The 23712-nt window shown below is 44.0% G+C and overlaps 1 protein-coding gene across 2 annotated transcripts in view; it reads right to left on the reverse strand.

The window, feature by feature from the left end:
• The window catches only part of MFSD10 (major facilitator superfamily domain containing 10), a 103102-nt gene that overhangs the window by 73645 nt on the left and 5745 nt on the right, over nucleotides 1-23712 (reverse strand). For both annotated transcript variants that reach the window (XM_030191132.1, XM_030191133.1), the window contains exons 2-5: nucleotides 23305-23401; nucleotides 22362-22465; nucleotides 20039-20197; nucleotides 10902-11090 (exon numbers count right to left, since the gene is read on the reverse strand). In XM_030191132.1, coding sequence (XP_030046992.1) covers nucleotides 10902-11090; nucleotides 20039-20197; nucleotides 22362-22465; nucleotides 23305-23401 — 549 coding nt within the window. The remainder of the gene's footprint in view (nucleotides 1-10901; nucleotides 11091-20038; nucleotides 20198-22361; nucleotides 22466-23304; nucleotides 23402-23712) is intronic.

Genomic DNA, 23712 nt, shown 5'->3' on the forward strand with positions numbered 1-23712 from the left:
CATTATCCCACCTTTTTGCAGGCTCAATGTCCTCCTTTGAAGGAGTAAATAAACATGTGGATAAAGGTGATCGGGTTGATGTAGCGTATCTGGATTTTCAGAAGGTTTTTGACAAAGTTCTTCATGAGAGACTCCTGAGAAAATTAAAAAGTCATGAGATAAGAGGCAATCTCATTCTGTGGATTAGGAATTGGTTATTGGACAGAAAACAGAGGACAGGGTTAAATGGCCACTTTTCTCAATGGAGGAGGGTGAAAAGTGGAGTGCCGCAGGGATCTGTACTGGTGCTATTTAACATATTTATAAATGATCTAGAAAATGGAATGACGAGTGAGGTGATTAAATTTGCAGATGACACAAAACTATTCAAAGTTGTCAAAATGCATGCAGATTGCAGGAAGACCTTAGGAAACTGGAAGACTGGACATCCAAGTGTCAGATGAAATTTAATGTGGACAAATGCAAAGTGATGCACATTGGGAAGAATAATCTGAATCATAGTTACCTGATGCTAGGATCCACCTTAGGAGTCTGTGCTCAAGAAAAAGATCTAGTAGGTGTCATTGTAGACAATAAATTAAAATCTTCTCCCCAGTGTGTGGTGGCAGTGAAAAAAGCAAACAGAATGCTAGGAATTATTAGGAAAGGGATGCAAAATAAGACCAAGAATATTATACCTCTATATCATAGTAACATAGTAGATGACGGCAGAAAAAGACCTACACGGTCCATCCAGTCTGCCCAACAAGATAAACTCATATGTGCTACTTTTTGTGTATACCCTACTTTGATTTGTAGCTGTCCTCTTCAGAGCACAGACCGTATAAGTCTGTCCAGCACTATTCCCGCCTCCCTACCACCAGCCCCGCCTTCCACCACCGGCTCTGGCACAGACCGTATAAGTCTGCCCAGCACTATCCCCGCCTCCCAACCACCAGCCCCGCCTCCCACCACCAGCTCTGCCACCCAATCTCAGCTAAGCTCCTGAGGATCCATTCCTTCTGAACAGGACTCCTTTATGTTTATCCCACCTTTGTTTTAATTCCGTTACCGTTTTCATTTCCACCACCTTCCGCGGGAGGGCATTCCAAGCATCCACTACTCTCTCCGTGAAAAAATACTTCCTTACATTTTTCTTGAGTCTGACCCCCTTAAATCTCATTTCATGTCCTCTCGTTCTACCGCCTTCGCATCTCCGAAAAAGGTTCGTTTGCGGATTAATACCTTTTAAATATTTGAACGTCTGTATCATATCACCCCTGTTTCTCCTTTCCTCCAGCGTATACATGTTTAGGTCTGCAAGTCTCTCCTCATACATGGTGGGACCTCACCTTGAGCATTGCGTTCAATTCTGGTTGCCATATTTCAGAAAAGATATAGCAGAAATAGAAAAGCTTCAAAGAAGAGTGACCAAAATGATAAAGGGGATGGAACTCCTATTGTATGAGGAAAGGCTAAAGAGGTTAGGGCTCTTCAGCTTGGAAAAGAGATAGCCAAGGGGGGGGGATACAACTGAGGTCTATAAAATCCTGAGTGGGTAGAAGTGAATCAAATTTTCACACTTTCAAAAAGTACAAAGACTAGGGGACACTCAATGAAATTACATAGAAATACTTTTAAAACAAATAGGAGAAAATATTTTTTCACTCAAAGAATAGTTAAGTTCTGGAACTCACTGCCAGAGGATATGGTAACAGTGGTTAGTGTTGCTGAGTTTAAAAAAAGATTTGGACAAGTTCCTGGAGGAAAAGTCCATAGTCTGGTATTGAGATGGACATGGGGAAGCCACTGCTTACACTGGGATTGGTAGCATGGATTGTTGCTATTAATTGGGTTTCTGACAGGTACTTGTGACCTGGATTGGCCACTTTTGGAAGCAGGATACTGGCCTAGATGGACCACTGGTCTGACCCAGTATGGCTATTATGTTCTTATGGAAACTGGGGTGGGGGGGGTGCTATTATGTTCTTATGGTTACTTCAGGGCCTCTGCACTTTACGCACTTTGCTTTTGGCCATTAACATTCATAAAGTCCAAGAACCTAAAGCTCTTTAACAAGCCCCTTCATTTGGAAAGGACACAAAAAAACTATTTTGAGACTGGCTCAGTAGCAATGTTGTGTACCACAATATGGAAGGTCCCTGCACCAGGTCCCCTACTATTCAGGTCAGCTGGGGATGAAGAGAGTTGTAGCCTTCACTCACAGGTGACACCTACTGGTCAGATCCAGGGTCCATGACTGCAAGTTCTGAAAAAATTCTGGTCCATGGTCCCTAGATTCTCACTGAAGCCAAGGTGGAGGGAGGGGGCACATAACATAGGGAGAGAATCTTTGGGTCATTGGGAACATTCAGGGCACCAAGATCCTAACCCTAGTTCTTTTTCAGCAGGATGCACAAAGGAGGAGGAAATTGCACACCAAAATAAATCCCAAATAAAAAGATGGTCTCAATTTTATGCAATTTACAAAAATCTGCAGGCAGCTGGTTTATTATTTTTCATTAAGCAATTTGGACTTGGAAAATATTTGTGTGCTTCCTCCCCCATCCAGTTCTTTGCATTTGAATATTAGAATATGTGACTTGTTTCAACTTTATTAGATGGGTTTGGCTGATTTATAAGTCCTCCAGAGACAGCTAGAATAATTTTATAACTGGAATGTAATGCAGTATCTTTGAAATCTGGAATGAAAGGGGTAGTTCACAGTACAGATACGCATTCATCTGAAACACTTCCATCTCGTTTTTAAGCCAAAACGACATGAAAATAATCCAAAATTTAATATTTTCCCTTGTTGCCAATATGAACTATTTGAGTAAGAGGGCACACTATTTGAGACACGAAACAAAAAGTCTCAATTTTTTTGGTCTGTGCATCCCACATTCATCGTACAAGATCTTTTTTTTTTTTCCATATAGTGGAACATTGTGCATCTTCCAGCAAAGAAAAAACCTGTGTAGTTTGACCAATAGCTTTTTGCTGAATTTGGCTCACACCTTTTTCAATTGTAGCACAAGGTGAATTACATTTGTGAAACAGCATTATTTTATTGGCCTCACAGTTCCTCCTTCTCCCTTTATATTCCAGCTCAGTCAGAATCAGTGCTGGGATTCTGGTTCCAATGCAGTGACATAGCTGGGGGAGGGGACCTCCCCCCTCTGTGCTCAGACCCCCCCTTCAAACCTGTAGCACCCTCCCATTTTAACAGACTCACACACTGTCTGGTCATGGAACTCCTAAAGTCAGAAACCATGAACCAAGTCTCCTCCCACAACTCTGTATAATAGGTTCTAAATCTGACCACCAAGCTTTGCCTTATGATGACCCTAAATCCTTCCTCCCAACTAGATGTCAATGTTGTCTCCAGAGAATCCTAAGACCCACACAAAGGAAGGGGGAGGGCAGAAAACCCAACTTGGAAATTAAATCAGTGACCCTCTGCATGACAACATGCAGCATTAGCACTGAAACAGCAATGTCTTTCACTTATTTGCAAATAAGGGGAAATGGGGGCAATTCTTTAGCCCTGGAGTGGGGTTATGAAGTGGAGTAGCAGCCTAATGGGTAGTGCTGTAGTAGCTAATGGTTAGGGCAGTGGGTTACGAACCCAGGGAACTGGGTTTGAGTCCCCCCTCCAGCTCCTTGTAACTCTGGGCAATTCACTTAACCCTCCGTTGCCCCAAGTACAAAAACCTAGATGGTGAGCCCACTAGGGACAGAGAAAGTATCTGCATATATTTATGTAAACCGCTTTGGTCATACCACTGACAGGCAGTATATCAAATCCATTTACTCATCACATAATAAGTACATAAGTAATGCCACACTGGGAAAAGACCAAGGATCCATTGAGCCCAGCATCCTGTCCACGACAGCGGCCAATCCAGGCCAAGGGCACCTGGCGAGCTTCCCAAATGTACAAACATTCTATACATGTTATTCCTGGAATTGTGGATTTTTCCCAAGTCCATTTAGTAGTGGTTTATGGACTTGTTTAGAATGCTAGCACACTAAGTGCTGTTGTCCAAACACCTGCTTAAACTGACACAGTGAATACTTGCAAGGTAGGTGTACACAGGAGCAAAGCATGGATGGGACATATGCAGAGCTCCTACTTAACACAGATGACTTACAGACAGGGGCAGACTTACAGTGATCTGGGCACTTGGGCAATAATGGTCATAAGCCAGTGGCGTAGGAAGGGGGGGCAGTGGGGCGGTCCTGTAGGAGTATTTCCCTGTGTGTCTCACCTTGCGGGCCTTGGCCTGTATAATCCTATGACAGCAAAATGGAGGCTGTAAACTCTGACCCGCACATCTCTGTGTCAGCAAGAAACAGCTTTGCAGCTTGTGGAAAATTACAGCAGAAGCTCAACACCAAGGACATGCTGTGGGCAAAGCAGGCCCCCTTATCTCCCTGAGAGGCTGGCTCCAGCAAGGCGCGTGAGAAACAGAAAATGCATACCAAAATGTAACAACTTGAAGGTCAAGAACAACGAACGATTCTTGCCATGCAGTGAACCAAGGAAGATCCAGATTGGTCCCGGCTGGTCACCTGGGCATCAGGGATTGAGGAGAGCGGGAACAACGAGAAGGGAGTTAGTAAGAAGCCTTGGAAGAAGGTGGAGGTGAAAATAAGACCAGCGAGACCTAATAAGGTCCACCAACTGATGAACTGTGTATCTGGAGGAAAGTATCGTGGTTCAGCTGTATCAGAATGGAGTGACCTGTGCCCTCCTTATCTGCTGCAGAGTTCCCTTCCAGCTCTGACTAAGACTCGCTGCTATATCAGCTTGAGTCTGTGAGGTGTCCCGTGCCAGCTCCCGAGAGAGACGACCCTGAGGTCTCAGCCTGGTGAGAAACACGGTGATTCATTTCCTACTAGTCGGGGGCTAGTTAGTGGTATTTATCTGAGCAGAAGGTTGGTGCCGTCATACTTGTGATCAGGAGAAGTTGCTAATAACTGTACTACCTCATAACATAGTGTGACTGATCAGTGGTGTAATTTTATCTGGTAACCAATAAGAATTAGTGTTTAATAGTGTGACGTATGAGTGTAATTTTTATCAGCCAGTAATTTTATATTCAGCCAAAGCTTTGCAGAGTTCTATTTTGTATACCTTAGCGATATTTTCTTACCTGATACCATAATAAATCTAATATATATATATATATATCAGCATGCGTTCTCAGCTACAGTTCTTTCTAACGGAAGTATTTGGCTAGGTTCCAAGGTTCCCACCCCTAGAACTAATTCAGGATTATTTGCTTGCAGATAGTTCTGCTTAGGGGAACCTGGACACAGGTAATTTATTATCTGTGATTTATCCTACAGTCCGCCCCGGGTGCACGCGCTGGGGGGGGGGGGGTGTCGGCTCGCTGGTTCTCTGCTCTTTCTGCCCCGGAACAGGTTACTTCCTGTTCCGGGGCAGAGAAAGCAGGGAAGCAGCAGAGCCGACGCAGCTCCCAGTGACATGCACTGGGGGCGGATCGGCCCTCCCGCCTGCCCCCCACTGCAAGATAGGGTGCGTTTCGGGGGGGGGGCACAGCGGTGACTCGCCCCGGGTGTCAGGCACCCTCGCTACGGCACTGTCATGGGCCCCTAACCACCTATCAAAAATGATTCAACTAGATGGATGCTAGGAGAGAGTGGACCCCCTACTGTTCTGGGCCCTCGGCCATTGTCCTATTGTCCAATGGTCAGTCTGTCCCTGCTTACAGAATACTACTATAAGTTATGTGTGTCACTGCCACACATATGGTAGGTGTTCCTACTTACATCAGCTCTATAGATGGTGTTAAGTGCGAGCACCAGGACTGTAACATAAAAACAGAGAAAACTGAAGGCAGATAAAGACCGTATGGCCTATCCAGTCTGCCATCCATACCATCTACTATTCCTTCTTCTCCCTTAGAAATCCTACGTTCTCGTCCCAAGCTTTCTTGAATTTTGTCTCCAGTCGGGAGGAAGTTCCACAAATTCACCAACCTTTCCTCAGATTACTTCTGAGTCTATCCCCGTACTTAGGGCTATATGTGCGATGCGGTCACACAGGGTGCAATAGAGGTTGGGCGGGGTGGGGGGAATAAAATTGCTCCCATTCCACTCTCTCCCCTGCTTGGCTGCAGTGCATCGGGACATCACGGGGCATGTTACACAGAGGGCAGGTCTGATTTGGCATTGTCCAGGCGAGTATCTTAAATTTGTATTGTCAAATATTTGAATAACAAGTATATTTTTTATGATCCTGAACAATTACAGAGTTTCGTAGATAGGAAAAGCTTGAATTGTGAATAATTATAAGAAATAGCGAGAAAACATCAGAAGTAATGCCACTAACAAATAGAAAAGGTTTTCTTTTATTAATCTCTCCTATATGATTTTCACCACCTTTTCCCCCCCTGAAGATTGAGGTCTGAGAAAGAGATATGGTTAAAAAAAAAAAAAAAAATCATTTGTTGAGACCTGAAGGTCTAGATGTTTATTTTCCTTTAATGATCTCTATGTTTCCATAAGTGTGTTGTTATTACAACTTGTATATTGTTTAAATAATAATAAATAAATAAATAAAAATAAATTTCAAGTTTCTTAAAAATTTTCTATCCCGCCCATAGGAAATACCATCTAGGCAGTATACAATCTAAAATTTAAAGTTTAGAATTTGAAGGGGATTAATTCTAGACAAAACATACTATCCACACAAGGAAAGGGGGAAGAACGCCATTTAACAATAGTAAAGTAAGGGATAGGTATAAACAAAATGTTAGGCGTGGTAATACAAGTTTATGAAAGCATTTTGTAATGGAACCTAGGTATCTACATTCCATTATAGATATAATAGGCTCTTTCTTTCTGCCTTAGGGGTGCCTAAATTAACCCCCCAGTTATAGAACAGCTCCCCATGTTTATTCAAGCTGTAGATAATGTGATGGTGCTTTGGTTCGGTCTCCAACTTTATGGTATGGAATTGTGCTCCTGGAAGTATTATAAACAACTTGAGAAAACATTTAGAAGACCAGCCCCTCATGAGTTGGCTACCAGATGACAGATGTATAGACTAATGTTTCTGGAAATAAGATTTTTGGGCCAAAAAAAAAAAAAATAAAAAAGAAAATAAAAAAAACGTCTGTGCGTTCCCCCTCCCCCTGCGGTGACCAGCACTTCTGTCTTGCTTCCTGCAGATGCTCAAGGCCCCACTTCCGTGTCAGCGACGGTAGCAGAAGCCAGGAGAGAGCAGTAAGCAATGCCAGTCAGAGGGGGCAGGGGGTGGAAAATAAGGGGAAATGCCCATCAGTTATCCCATGTCTTCACTGTTTCTGGTTTAAAATCTTTTCCTTGTCATCTATACCAGACCAGTCCAGACTAATGGGTTGTGTCCATCTACCAGCGGAAGGAGACAGAGAAAATAGTTCCAAGTAAACCGTCCCTTAAGGGTATTGTGCAGCTTGGAATGTTCAGTATTTTCTCTGTCTCCTAGCGAATGGTGGACAGATCATGCAACTGCTCTGGATTGCTGGCTGGTAGCTCCTGTCCCAGATCCTTCTGGTGACAGTGGAGCCAGTGTTGTGCTGGTAGCCGTTTTGGGGCTAGTTTTAGATGATACTTAGTGGTCCTGAGTTCCTCATCTGCCAGCTAGGGTGATATCCAGTGACCCTGGTTTCCTTCCCTCCCCTATCTCCCTGGTTGTCTTTCTAGCAGGGTGATGGTTGATTGTGGCATGGAGTAACTTACATACATAGTAACATAGTAGATGACGGCAGAAAAAGACCTGCACGGTCCATCCAGTCTGCCCAACAAGACAACTCATATGTGCTACTTTTTGTGTATACCCTACTTTGATTTGTACCTGTGCTCTTCAGGGCACAGACCGTATAAGTCTGCCCAGCACTATCCCCGCCTCCCAACCACCAGCCCCGCCTCCCGATCTCAACTAAGCTCCTGAGGATCCATTCCTTGTCTCCCCTGTGGGTTTATTCTCTTCTGTGGTGGTAGGTATATCTGAATTTCTGCCTCTGAGGTAAGTCTTTACGTATTCCTGTCACTAGTGAAGAAGGTTGTTTAAAAAAAAAAAAAAAAAAGGAAACTTTATTTTTCCCTCCTTTTCTGCCTCTGAGGTAAACCTTTAATTCCTGTCACAAGTGAAGAAGGTTGTTTACAAAAAGAAAAAAAAAAAAAAAAGGAAGAAACAATTGTTTTTTCCCCTCCTTTCCTGCCTCTGAGGTAAACCTGTATTTATTCCTGTCACTAGTGAAGATTTTTTTTTTAATTGAACAAAGAAGAAACTTTGTTATTCCTTCTTTCTCTTGCCTGTTATCTGATTTATTTTCCCGCTTTTGGCAATGTATTCTAGGGGGCCGCTTGTGAAGTTTCTTCGAATTTCGCTGGCCAGTGTCTGATTCTGATCTTGGACCCTTCCAAGCTGGTACCAGTTGCTTTGATTTTTTTTTTTTTTTTTGGGGGGGGGGGGGGGGGCACAGCTCGTGTCTGGATCACGAAACTCAGTTGTTTTTCTCCTCTTCACGGTCCTAGATGACGGCTGGTTCAGAGGGCGGCCCCCGTTGCTGAAACTTGTATCTTTGCGGTTCAGAGGTCTTTGTCTCCAAAGTGGGGGAAGTCTCTCGCTGGCTCTGTTTGGCTGCAGGCTCGGTCTTTTTAGTCCAGGGCTATTTTTTTTTTTCATTCTTGTCAGCCTTATGCGGCTGTTGGTCAGTTCTTTTTCAGACCGTCTGGTCTCTGCTGCTTCTGGCATCTTGCTTGAGACACCCCTGCTATTTGATTCTTGTTTGGCAGCAGTTTTTCCTCCCTTCCTTAGGGAGGTTCTGGTTCTCTCGTCCACATGGATCCCTCCTGTCTGCTCTGGTTTGTCTACAGGGTACTTTCCTTCTGGTGGGGGTCCGAGTTGCCCTTGGTGTGCAACTGCTAGCTCAAATCCCTCTTCTGAGTACCCTCGGGAGCGCCATTCTTGCCAGTCTTTTGCTTGGACTCAGTTCAGTGTCTCTTTATGGGAATGTGCCTTTTTAGGACTAGTTTGCCACACCTCTTCCTTGCTTCCCTTGCTTTCGGGTGGGAGTTTTAGCCTGACATAGGTGGATTTTGCCTTTTCTAGTTTCAGGCGCCTCTCTCCTGGCACATTTGGCACTCCTTCCTTTTTCTGTAAGGGGTGCAATTCTTTCTTGCTGAGCAGATCTATTGCTGTGCATCTGGATTATCACCTCTTAGCTCTGCACCTTTCTCTACTTTTCAGTAGGGAAGTGGCTCTGTTCTAGATGTGGAGTTTCTCTCCCTTAGCTGGTTTTCCTCAGTTTGGTGTTAGTGGCCAGCTTCCTCATTGCTCCTGGCCTGGCAAGAGTTGTTTCTTCCTCACTGCCTTACGGCTGTATTTTGCTCCCTATGGTCTGAGGATTCCAGATCTGTGATGCTTACTTCCCTCTTGGTGGGAGTTCTTTCTCTATGTTGACTGCTGCTCTGTATCGGTTGCCTAGGAGGGCGGTCATTGTGGCTCAAAGACCACTCGGAGGCCGAGTGTGTCTCTTGGGGCACAGGGCCTTCTCTTCTTGTAGTTTTAGTCCCTCTGGGCCAGGGGAGTGCAGCGCCAGGTCTGCATTTCCACAAGTTGTGCTCCTTTTCTGTTGGCCTCCTGGCAGCACCTTCTTCTCTGGCTGTTCCCCGGGGCTCCATCTATGCATTTTGCTTGTTGGGCGCGGCTCCATCGCCGCACGTTGAGCGCAGCTTCATTATTCCATGCAGTTCCACTGCTGCATGTTGGGCACAGTTCCACAGTTCCAGGTTGGCTTTAGCTCCATCGCTGTATGTTGAGGACAGCTCTATCATGGCATGTTGAGAGAAGTTCCTTCGCTGCTTATTCTGCAACCTTTCATCTCTGCATGTTGAACACAGCTCCATTGTCACATGTTGAGTGTAGTTCTTTCTCTGCAGGTCTCAGTGTGGGGCGCAGTCCTGTGTCTGCGTGTAGAACACAGCTCTGTGTCTGCCTGTGGAACGCAGCTCCTTGTCTGTGTGTGGCATGCAGCTCTCTCTTTGCATATGGAACGCAGCTCCCTGTCTGCATGCAGAGCGCAGCTCCACCGCCTGTTGAGTGTAGCTCCATCTCTGTGTGTTTAGCACAACTCTTCTCTGCAAATTGGGCGAAGTTCCAGGGTGGTATGTGGAGCACAGCTCTGTGACTGCAGGTGCTACACAGTTTCATGTCTGTGTAGGAAGCATAGCTCCTTGCCGGCCTCTGGAGCGCTGCTCCTTGTTTGCGTTTTATACACAGTTCCATCGCTACCGCAGCTTCAGTTCTGCGGGAACCTCTAACATCCAGCTCTTTCAGTGGGGCACTGCTCATCCTCTGTCTGTTACTCTCAGCTTCTTTGCTGCTTGTACAGTGCATTTCTATCTTTACCAGAAGTGTGCAACTCTTTCTCTGCCCGTGGTGCATGGCTCAGTTTGTGTGCTTTGAGTGCAAATCCGTTTGTTCTCGTTGAGCATGGATCCTACTCTGTCTGATGAACACAGCTTCATTTCTGTCCCTTGAGCACAGTTCAGTCTCTGACTATGGAGCATATTTTCACCTTTGCCTGTATGTCTGATTGTAACCCACTTTGGTTAAAGCAGGATATAAATGTGGAAAAATAAAATAAATGTACATTGCAACACTGGCTCCACTCCTGGAAATGCCTATACAGATTGCATAAAAATTGGCATACGCTTTTCACATATCTACTTTTTAATGCATGCGTGCAGTTGTGAAATTTTAAAGCGTTTTTTTCTGCATATAAAGCAGGCTTTACACACAGAAAAGGCTTTATAAAAAAAATTACCCCACAATGTAAATAGTTCTGGCACAGGAAACAAGAAAAGACCACATTTCTGCTAAAACAGAACCAAGCGAGTTTTACCCGGTTTTCTTTGGGGAGCGTCTCTGGCAGAAAAATGAAGATAAATATCAAATCAAGAACTGCGAAGAGGAGAGCGAGCAGAGCTGGACGCACGTAGAAGAGCTCTTCGTTGGCTGCATCTCTGGCAAAGTAAGCACCGATCATAGGGCCCAGGGTGAATCCCAAAGAAAAAGCAACACCTATCATGGCCTGTGAAAGACAGCAAGGACTGTTAAGTGACAGAAAAGCATCATGTTAATTCTACAATGCCATTAATGTTCACAGCACTGTACAAGATAATTCACATAGCTATCAAATTCCTTGCTTCAAAAGACCTTACGTCACATTTTAAGCCAGTAAGGCACAGATTGCATAAGATGACAAATTCATTACTAAATACACCACCACACACTGGCCTGAAACACGACTCCTTTGCGCAAACTGGCAAACCACCTTTCTGAAGGGAAGTCTCTGTAATGTCAGAGACGCTATTACACTGTGACAGCAAACTGAAACACTATATACTAATACAGAGTTATATCCAATCATGGTTTTTGTTTTTAAACAAAAAAGAAAAAATAATTTAACATCAGTTATTTTGCAAGCTTTTACAATGTTCAAAACGTAATGCCGGCACTAGAGGCGATTACCGCTGGACTAACGCCAACATTAGTGAGTGCAGAATACTCAGAGGGCTCTAGCATGGGAGATAATGAGGCATATTTTCAAAGCACTTTGGGAGGCTAAGTTCCATAGGTTTCTATGGAACTTTGGGAGGCTAAGTGCTTTGAAAATGAGCTTGAATGTGAGCTCCAAAGATTAGTGCAAATAACATGCAAATTTAGTCAAACAGATGTTAATGAGGTCATTCCCTATTCCCTCCCAATGCTCAGAAAACAGCGTACAAAAAAAGCTGCCATTACTGCTGAAAACCTAATGCCAGCTCAGAGCAGGCATTACGGTATTTGCAGAGAGAATTTCTCACAATTGGTTCTTTAAAATCTGTCGGTTTTATTCAATTTGGAAGTAGGAAGCAAGCCTGTAGGCGCTAGTAGTGAAAGACAAATTTGTGCAAGTCAGAGCATACCCTAAAGTGAAAGCATACATTGGCACCTATTTCCTGCCTTCCAAGAAAAAAAAAAAAGGAAAGAAAAGCTTATAAAGGAGCAGAAAACAGGCACTAATGTGTGCTTCACTTTCAGATTTGTCCGATGCATGCGCACAAGAAGTGAGCTTACTTCAAAACTCTTCTGCGCATGTGCCAAGCACATTCCTCCCCCCCCCTTACTTTTGCTTTTAAAGCATGCATATAATTTGAATACCATTTCCTTTGAGCACTGGCAAGCTACTTTTCTGCACTGTTGGCTTTATCAAAGGAGTTCCGAGCATTGGCCCATCAGTTCTTATATTTTGTTGGTAATTCATCTCCTCCCTTCCACCTGGATATACTCAGGACACACTTTTTCCTTTTTAGAAAAGATTAAAGGGGTAAATAATACTCCTGGCTGCAGGCTACTTTCCTACTTAGAGAAGTTAGATGCACATTTGACACCCACTTTGTTGGAGTGATAGTGCCTGGGTAACACTACAAGCTAAAGCAGTGCTAAAATCAGTGGCGTTCCTAGGGTGGCTGACACCCGGGGCGGATCGCCGATGCGCCCCCCCCCCCGGGTGCAGCGCGACCCTCCCCCCCCCCGACGAAAGGACCCCCCGGTGCATTTTTACCTGCTGGGGGGTGCCGCGTGCCTGTCGGCTCCGCTCGTTCCATGCTCCCTCTGCCCCGGAACAGGAAGTAACCTGTTCCGGGGCAGAGGGAGCATGGAACGAGCGGAGCCGACAGGCGCGCGGTACCCCCCCCAGCAGGCGTGCACCCAGGGCAGACCCCCCCCCCCCTTGGTACGCCACTGGCTAAAATCCCATTTGATGAAGCTGGGCAAATGTTTCATCTGCAGAGGCTCAGCAGCAGACACTGGAGAACTGTTTAATCTGCCAACAGAAAAAGTGTTAAGTGCAGTCCAGACATGATGCATTGCACACAGAGAAGCTGATGGAACCATTTATAGATCAGCCTCCCTCAACACACAACCACAGCCTCTTAAACAGCAAGGTCAGGGGCACCTTTATCATGAGCGATAATCATTTCAACAGACCCCAGGGATTCAGATATCCAGAAAGACCTAGGTACAGCGTAAGATAAGTTGGAAACAAAGCGGCAGTATGGTGAAAAAGCATTAAACCCAACAGGGCCATGTTTCGGCAACTGCTTGCATAACAATCTTGCTCGTTAAAACTATAAAAGAAAAGGCTACTGGTGGGATTCACATAGGACATTTTAATACTGATTGTGAACATTATTCAGCTAGGATATTATGTTACTAAACAAACAGTACTGTTTTTACTTTTTCACACAAAATGTAATAAATATATTGATTTAAAAAAAAAAAAAAAAAAAGGCTCATCTAGCTCCGTAGCTATGGATGAAAACTTGAGACACTACAAGGCAATTGCAACAGTCATGTACAAGAGAATGAAAAAAAGTCAACAGTATAACAATGAACAAAGTTCTCTAAAGCATACAAAGGGAAAAAATTATTATCCTGGTTTTCACACCACCCCCCAAAACATCCACTGCCACCCATCCCCTGAACCATCTACAACTATGAAAGCCTGTTGCCTGGACTCCAGGCCATCGTGGTAAAATTAGCATACCCAAGAATCCCAAACCTCCCCCCTTAACCCATCCTCCACCAGCAACCCCATCCCTTCCCCCCCCCCCCCCCCCAAAAGCAGAGGACCCTGACCCAGACTATTGTTAGACGAGAACCAAACCATGATACACTCTGGAATCTATTCAGTACTGCACTTCTTGCCCTGTGTGAGATAGCTTGTAAGTACCGTATTTTTCGGACTGTAAGACGCACTTTTTTCCCCCCAAATTTGGGAGGAAAATGAGGGGTGAGTCTTCTAGTCCGAAGGTAGAGATTTGGCTGGCTGGCCGGCTGGCAGGCCGCCCGCCCTCCCTCCCTCCGAGTTCGGGATCGCCCTCCCCCCGGCCCTGTCACCACTTCTCCCTACTTACGCGATCTTCCCTGGTGGTCTAGTGACGTCGGGGCAGGAAAGAGCCCCCTCTTTCCTGCCCAGCGCGCTGCTCTCCATCCTCCTGTATGCAGCCTGACGGTCTCGGCGAGATTCAAAATGGCCGCCGAGACGTCAATTCTCGGGGCCATTTTGAATCTCGCCAAGACCGTCAGGCAGCAATGCATTCAGGAGGATGGAGAGCAGCGCGCTGGGCAGGAAAGAGGGAGCTCTTTCCTGCCCCGACGTCACTAGACCACCAGGGAAGATCGCGTGAGTAAGGGGAGAGGTGGTGACAGGGCCGGGGAGGGGGGAGGAGGTAACCCTGAGGGCGATCCTGAACTTGGAGGGAGGGATTCGGACAAGACGCACCGGAGCACCTAGGTTTTAGAGGAGGGAAAAAGCAAATTTTTTTTTTCCTATTTCCCTCCTCTAAAACCTAGGTGCGTCTTATGGTCCGAAAAATACGGTAAGTCCAAACAGACAATTTGTCTTCTTGGGGTAACATGGGCAGCCCACGCCTTCCATAACATTAAAGCTCGTAGCCTATTTCTCCAATACCAAAAAGAGGGAAGCACATCCTACAACCAATAAGGATACACTTCTTTCTCAATGCATAAGCTTTACTATGAAATAAACAAGCATTTATCAGAAATCCCATAAGCTTCCCATTTAGCCAACAGAACCCCCCCCCCTTCCAAGAAAAAAAAAACTAGACATTCACCAAAAATGTTCCCCTAGTATTTACGGATTGTCCTCTAAAAAGCCTAGATACCACTATAGCTTCAGGAAAACATGAAAAAAGGTTCTGTCCCTACGCTGACACTTGGAACATTGTGCAATAGACAACCATCCGCTCTATGAAGTGTGCGGTACTGACTCTCTTGGAGTTCAGTGCTAAAAACCTGCTTTGGGACAGCCTTTATCAATTTGGGAAAGTCCACCCCCTCCAGGTCATACCCAAGATCTCCGGCTCCATGCGGCCATGAGAGGACCATGATCCCGAGGAGAGAGAAGAGAGACCAAAGCCTTATGTAGGCTCGATACTGAGACCTATCCAAAACATCCCCTTGTAAAAAAAAAAAATTCCCTAAGCTTCTGACCTAAACCTGTACGTAAGGAGCCTGATCTAAGCTGACATAATAGTGATGCAGCTGAAGGTAAGCAAAATAGTCTGAGTTAGAGAAAGTCTTTTCTGTAAATCTAAGGAAGAGTAAAATTTGCCTTCTTCATTAGGGAAATGCTCAAGCAAAGTAATGCCTAAGTCTGACCATTTCCAAAAGAGTCCAGACTCCATTCCCGGCTTGAAATCCACATTGCCCCTACATGGCAACAAATCACTAACATTAGGATTGTGATACCAAAAATGCAAAAGCTCTCTCCAGATACTTCTCAATGGTTGTAGCAGAATACTGTTGCGGCAAATCGGGCCTGCAGAAGAAAATTTTAATGCCATGGAGCAAACAATGCTTGTTTCCAACAGAATTGATTAGAAACAAATATCCAGTCCTGAAGATGATGCAATAAACAGGCTTGGTTACAACGCTTTAGCCAAGGTAAACCTAGACCTCCCTGTGACCAGATATCAAAGGTAGTCCATACGCAGTTTTGATTTCTCCACCCCCCCCCCCCCCCCACACACACAAAAAAAATGTCTACACAGTCTATTTAACAACTGCAAACCTTTTTGCAAGAAACAAAGTGGTAATACTTGCAAAACATAAAGCCAATAAGTAAAAACCACTATTTTAAATAGATTGATCCTATCCATTAATGATAAAAGTAAATGACTCCATTTCTCAAACTGTCCACATTCAAGTGGTAGATATCCCATGTCTTCACAGGCAACACCACTCCAAGACAGTGGAAAGATCTGTCCACTCATTTCAGTAGGAAAGGTCCATGTCACTGTAAGCCTTGTTCCTGTTCCCTCTGCATGGCCCCAGATTTCTCCAAGTTTAGCCTAAAACCAGAAAAGCCCCATATTCAGTCATACATTCTAACAATGCAGCAACTGAGACAGGTGGATTCACCACAACAACCAGCAAGTCATCAGTGAAGGCCGCTAGTTTAAAAGTATCCGTGCCCATCCCTTGGTGAGACCTTTGCACTGTAGACCCTTCCACCTGCCTAGTTGTTGCTCTAAGTGTGTTCCTGTTGTTGGCAATGTGGATTTCCCTCCAGGCCAGCAGAACCCACATTTCCGGTTGTGGCGGACAAGGGGACTGACCCACATTCACCAACTAGATAAGGAGAATGAACCTGTTTTACTGACTTATGATGTGGTGCGTACTGTCTATGTTTTCCAAGACTGGTATGTCTACCCACAAGTTCGTCATTATGTTTCAACCATGTTGAAGGATCATTGTGCAGCTTTTTCGCCCTTTGATGATGCCTGGCTCTTAGTGGCAGTCAGGAAAGGTCTGGTGGGCCGCTTTTATGAAATCCTGAAACGAACCCTTGGACTCCACCCACTGTATCGAGTGGTATCGCGTTGGATTACAGATTTTGGATACTAGGACATTGACAAAATTCCATGCCTTTGATTGTTGAGAAGGAGCAATCGCAAGAACTTCATTACAAATTCTTGATGCGTATGTATATCCATCCCTCACGGGTTAGGAAAATGGGATTCCTATCTGATGGTACCTGTTGAAGTATGGCATCCCAGACACCTCCTAAACACTGTCTCTGGGACTGTGCACGAATCCAGCATTTCTGGCAGATTGTGTGACATACTGTGGCCCATATGGTTGTGCATGGCTTCCACCTCACAAGCAGCTTTGTTGGATAAGGTACCAGACTTACGGGATTATTCCTGAGAAAAGTATTTCTAAATTGCCAAGTTTTGTCTCCAGACCCACTAAAGTTGACGCAGTGGAAATGCCATATGTAAGACCTCTTGCGCATGACGAGACTCTTGATGGAGGTGAGAGGCACAAAGATGAAACACAGATTCCACCGTACTTGGACACACTTTCCCCATGTGTTCCATCATACTCAATGACTTGGATGTTTAGGATTATTTGTGCTGCCTTGTTAACAAAAGGGGTGTGTGATTGGGGGGGGGGGGGTGTAGTAGTTGGAGGTTGGCTGATTTGCGTTATAATTGTTTTTGTGGATATGGCTTCTACAGCCACTTACTGTATCTAGATAAGTACATAAGTATTGCCACACTGGGACAGACCAAAGGTTCATCAAGCCCAGCATCCTGTTTCCAACAGTGGCCAATCCAGGTCACAAATACCTGGCAAGATCCCAAAAAGTTCAATACATTTTATGCTGCTTATCCCAGAAATAGCAGTGGATTTTCCCCAAGTCAATTTAATAATGGTCTATGGACTTTTCCTTTAGGAAGCCTTCCAAACCTTTTAAAAAATCCTGCTAAGCTAACCACTTTTACTACATTCTCTGGCAACGAATTCCAGAGTTTAATTACACTTTGAGTGAAGAAACATTTTCTCCGATTTGTATTAAATATAATACTTTGTAGCTTCATCGCATGCCCCCTAGTCCTAGTATTCTTGGAAAGGCGTAAACAAACGATTCACGTTTACCCGTTCCACTCTACTTGTTATTTTATAGACCCCTATCATATTTCCCCTCAGATGTCTTTTCTCCAAGCTGAAGAGCCCTAGATGCTTCAGCCTTTCATAATAGGGAAGTTGTCCTATCCCCTTTATCATTTTTGCCGCCCTTCTTTGAACCTTTTCTAATTCCACTATATCTTTATTGAGATGCGGTGACCAGAAGAGATGCGGTGACCAGAATTGACCACAATATTCGAGGTGCAGTCGCACCATGGAGTGATACAAAGGTATTATAACTTTTGGTTTTCCATTCCTTTCCTAATAATACCTAACATTCTATTTGTTTTCTTAGCCGCCGCAACACACTGAGCAGAGGATTTCAATGTATCATCGACGACGACGCAGAGATCCCTTTCTTGGTCTGTGACTCCTAACCTTGCATCACATAGCTATAGTTCGGGTTCCTCTTTCCCACATGCATCACTTTGCACTTGTTCACATTAAAAGTCATCTGCCATTTAGACACCCAATCTCATAAGGTCCTCTTGCAATTTTTCACAATCCTCTCACGAATTAACAACTTTGAATAACTTTTTGTTGTCAGCAAATTTAATTACCTCATTAGTTACTCCCATCTCTAGATCATTTATACATATGTTAAAAAGCAGCAGTCCCAGCACAGACCCCTGGGGAACCCCACTATCTACCATTCTCCATTGAGAGTAATGGCCATTTAACCCTACTCTCTGTGTTCTATCCTTTAACCAGTTTTTAATCCACAATAGGACACTACCTCCTATCCCATGACTCTCCAATTTCCTCTGGAGTCTTTCATGAGGTACTTTGTCAAACGCCGTTTGGAAATCCAGAAACACAATATCAACCGGCTCACCTTGATCCACGTTTGTTCACCCCTTCAAAGAAATGTAATAGATTGGTAAGGCAAGATTTCCCTTCACTAAATCCATGTTGGCTTTGTCTCATTAATCCATGCTTTGAATATGGTCTGTAATTTTGTTCTTTATAATAGTATCTACCATTTTGTCCGGCACTGACGTCAGGCTCACTGGTCCATAATTTCCAGGATCCCCTCTGGAACATTTTTAAAATAACTGCGTTACGTGGGCTACCCTCCAATCTTCTGGTACCACGCTCGATTTTAAAGATAAATTACATATTATTAACAATAGTTCCGCCAGTTCATTTTTCAATTCTATCAGTACTCTGGGATGAATACCATCCAGTCCAGATTTGCTGCTCTTCAATTTGTCAAATTGACCCATTACATCCTCTAGGTTTATAGAGATTTCATTCAGTTTCTTTGACTCGTCAGCTTTGAATACCATTTCTGGCACCAGTATCTCTCCCAAATTTTACTACTACTTATTTCTATAGCGCTACTAGACGTACACAGCACTGTACACTTGAACATGAAGAGACAGCCCCTGCTCGACAGAGCTTACAATCTAATTAGCACAAACAGGAGATAAAGGAATATTAAAGTGAGGATGATAAAATAAGGGTTCTGAACAAGTGAATAAGGGTTAGGAGTTAAAAGCAGCGATCCCAAATATGACTACAGCTTAGGGTAAATTGATTTGGCATTGCTTGAGTGAGGCTAGATTCACTTCAGTGTGATTTTGGAGGCAAACAGGCAGGGCCGCCGAGAGGGGGGAACGGCGCCGCCACCGCAGTCCGGCCTGCCCTCCATCGCTCCCTGGCATTGAATTTAAGCGCCTCACCTTCGAAAGCACAGCAAACGTAACTTCCACGAGGGTGGGACACAGAAGGAAGGAGTGGTCTGCCGCTGCTTGCTGCACTTTCGAAGGTGAGGCACTTAAGGGCCCAGGGGTGGAGAGAGGGCCCGGTGGCGGGTGGAAGGGGCCCCGGGGGCAGCCTTGTCCCAGGCCTGGCCCAGTCTCTCGGCAGCCCTGCAAACAGGGGTTCCTTCCCTCCATGACTGGATAACAATGATATGGCACATACACAATATGGAGAAGTTAATCACACAATGATTTTTACCTTAGCACCAGTGGTAAAGGTCAGAAATGTTCTAGTTATTTATTTATTAGGATTTATTTACCGCCTTTTTGAAATAATTCACTCAAGGTGGTGTACAGCTGATGAACTGGGAATCTGCATCCCCTTAAACTAAGAGTCAGTGAGACTTACTGTACTCTATTGTGGTTGGTTTGCTGTTGTGTTTAGGGATTTTATCTTCCCCCTCCCCTTTTTTAGTTGGGGTGGGGGGTTAAGGGAAAACTGTGAAAATAGTGAGAGGTTCTACACAGCCTGTACTCCAGTTACTTTATTTCTGTATACTTGTAGGATTGAGGAATGCAAAGTGTTAACAAGGTAATGGTTTTATGTTTTAACAACATTGTTGTGAACAGATATTAAGATATATTGTTGAAACTTCTTGATGCTCTAAAAAAATATAAATAAAAACAGACCACCTCTGAAAACAGTAGATAAAAAAACCTGTCCAAAGTACACCAGAGAAAATGCCTATTAAAAAAACAAACAAAAAACTACACACAGACTGTAACTCACCATGCCTTTACTGCGAGACTGTGGAGTGCGCAAATCAGCAATTATAGCAGTGGATAAGCTGACGTTGCCTTTGCTCATTCCACCTATTGCCCGAGACAGGAGGAAAACCGCAAAACTCCTGGAGACTGCCCACAGAGCATACGATGTTATCAGTCCCACCTGGAGAAGAACAAGAGACTTCTGAATGAAGCTATATCTCATTCTGGCAGGCATGAAATTGGTACTGGAAGAGCACATGGACATCATTATGTTGCATTTATCATATTTCTGTTGTACGATTGCCTTATAGTGCTGTTAAATATTTATATTTCTGATACTGTTTCATGTTAGCTCTCTTACTAGGATTCAAATTGCCTTCATGCAGTTTACCTCATTGATTGTATGTATGCTTATTTTTATTTTACTATTTATGCTATTAACAAAACTAGGGGCCATGTTTACTAAGCTGCGCTGTAGGCATAATAGGTGTCTCTATTGCTATTATATTCCTATGGGTGTCTCTAGAATTAGCACGCGCTAAAAGGTTTGCGTGCCTACAGCGCAACTTAGTAAACAGGGTCCTAGAAGTTTTATGCTGCAGTGTACCTGCGGTAAATCACCTTGGGTGAATCTCTTCATAAAAGGTGGTTACTAAGTACCAATAAAATTAAATAAAATTAAATAAAAGGAATGGATCCTAAGGAGCTTAGCCGAGATTGGGTGGCAGAGCCGGTGGCGGGGATGGTACTGGGCAGACTTATACAGTCTGTGCCAGAGCCGGTGGTGGGAGGCGGGGATAGTGCTGGGCAGATTTATACGGTCTGTGCCAGAGCCGGTGGTGGGAGGCGGGGATAGTGCTGGGCAGACTTATACGGTCTGTGCCCTGAAAAGGACAGGTACAAATCAAGGTAACATACACAAAAAGTAGCACATATGAGTTTATCTTGTTGGGCAGACTGGATGGACCGTGCAGGTCTTTTTCTGCCGTCATCTGTTATTATATGCAAAATAGCTTCAACTGTCAAACATTCAAGAAAACTGATTTCCAAACTACAGTGACATAGAAATTCATGCACCTAGCCACCCTAAAACCTCAATTAGCCTAGTGAATCTGACTATATAGAGTTTGTAGAAGATAAGAAACAAGACACTAGTTTTAATTATACATTTTTATAGTGTAAGATAAGAAATCAGCAAGGCTGAGACTGGAGTGTTGATGGGTAGTGCTGCTCTGTAGAAGGACTGAGTTTGATTCTCAAACCCAGCTTCTGCTCCTGGAGCCGGCAAAGACTTAGAAGAGTCCAAAAGCAACATTCACAACTCTTGAGAGGAAAGGGAGTCTTGCCCGTTGCTCAGAATGGTCATCCAGTGGTCATATTTACAATGCCCCTGCACAAAGGAGGAAGCTGCCATCCATGACTCCTAATCAAGCACCATCACTACAACAGCTGAGACAGGTGAATGTGATGGCTGCTATAAAACAGGGGACGAAGACCACAGGTACTTGCAGATGAAGGCCCATTGTACTGTTGCCCATTACAGACTGGTCCCAACTAAGCTGGACTCCCAAAAAGAGGAGGAAACGTCTAGTTACATGGTTAAACACAGCTTTACACTAACTCAAAGAAACTACTAAGAACCTCAGGAGACCATGGGCCCCTTTTACTAAGCCGCGTAGGCGCCTACACGTGCCAAAATGGACTTACCACCAAACTACCGCGTCGCTCTTGTAGTAATTTCATTTTTGGTGCGCGTCTGAAAAATATTTTTTATTTTCTAGCACGCGTAGCAGACGCACGCCAAGTGGCATCTGACGCGCATAGGTCCTTATCACCCAAATTTTTTATCGCTAGGTCTATGGCTGGCGGTAAGGTCTGAGACCCAAAATGGACGTGCAGCAATTTTGATTTTAACGCACATCCATTTTCAGCAAAAAAAAATAAAAGGCCTTTTTTACAGGCGTGCTGAAAAATGATTCTGCGTGCACCCAAAACCCGCACCTACACTACCGCAGGCCATTTTTCAGTGCACCTTTGTAAAAGGACCCTTGTGTCATCACAAGCCCAATTTAACTACTACAAAGAAGCTTGCTAAGAGAACAACAAATAAAACATTTTTTAATTTTTATTTTATTTGCAAAATTTATAGTCCGTACATTCAAGTACCATCATGGCAGGGTGAAACAGGCTGCACAGCCCTGAAGTATTTACAAGTCCTGATGAACTAATTCCAGTGAGCCAAATAAGCTCTTTATAAGAGCATCTGTTTGAGAGATTCTTTACACTGCTTATTCCTAACCATGTGACACAATGAAACACGAGGATGTGCACTGTCAAGTACATACCAAAGTCAACATCATAACTCGCCTTCTTCCAAAGTAATCAGAGGCAGCACCAGTGAGCGGTGAGGAGAAAAACTGCAGGATGGAAAAGATGGAGCCTATCAGACCTGGAAAAAACGGATTGTTACACTCGAGGCCAAATTTGTCAAGACAATAGCCATACTGTTATCTTTAAAAGACTGTCAAGCTAAAGACAAGGTATCCTGGGTTCTACTTTTACAAAAGAAGGAAACCTGAACTGTTACATTTCAAGTGTGTGCACCTGAAGCGGCTTACAAGTGAGGGTCACTCACTCAGACTTCAATCCCACAAAGCTCCAACAGGGAGCAATGGCTGCATTTTTCTCACGGTCATGAAACATATTTAGTCCAAATTGAGTCTCTCTATCTCTGTCCCATGAAGATGTTTTCCTGCGTCTTTTCCCAAATGCCACAGGAAAAACATTTTAAAGCAAAATTAAGCAGATGCTGAAAAAAAAAAAAAACCTGATGTCTTTACTAAGGAACTGGGCACTCATGGGGTCAGACTAGCAGTACTACGAAGCAGCACTAACATTACTACATCTGCTGGCTCAGTCAAAAGTGCTAGGGAGGTTTTCCTATTTTATACCTATATAAAAATGACAACTAGATCTGCCCCTTCACCCACAACAAAATGCAGGCAAAGGACCAGGTGAAGTATTTATTATTTATATAAAATTCACCTCTTCTAACTGAAAGCTCAGAAAGAAGAAATTTTTCTGCACAGTCAAGTCAAAATATGCATAGAGGCAAAAAAAAGAAAGCTATACACATAGTTTTGTGAAAACTCTACTATTTCTAGCAGTTTCACAACTTAATGAGATGGGTCCTTTTTCAAGGTCAGACTTACACTGACTTCTCTACTTTAAAGTGCAGATCAAACATAAGGAAAAATTTTTAAACGTTACATTTTACGTAATTCATACCTCCAAACAATACACTGTTGTACTTCCTCTCCTGAGGCACCCCAACGGCTGCAGCAAACCAGTTCACTGTGTGTTGCAATGACTGATACAAGCCATCCTGTAAAACAAAGCTGAATTATCAGGGGAATTAGAATACAACAGCCAATTCTAAAGCATGGCCTGCCCAAGCATTCAAAAGTCTAATGGGTCATAATAAAATGCATATTTCAGTAATACATTTTTAAACTGAAAAATGTTTACGCCTTTTCATATTTTATTTAAGAAAGTTGGGGGGAGGGGTGTAGTTATCTCAAAGAATCCTGAACCTGAAATAAAAATAAACAACATTGTCCTCTGTGGACACTGAGAAAAAAAACCCACAGGCGAAGGTGAACTGTGCTATTTCCAACCCTTTCTTGTATGACTGGA

This window comes from Microcaecilia unicolor, chromosome 2 (assembly GCF_901765095.1).
Source record: "Microcaecilia unicolor chromosome 2, aMicUni1.1, whole genome shotgun sequence".
In the NCBI taxonomy this organism is placed as follows: domain Eukaryota; kingdom Metazoa; phylum Chordata; class Amphibia; order Gymnophiona; family Siphonopidae; genus Microcaecilia; species Microcaecilia unicolor.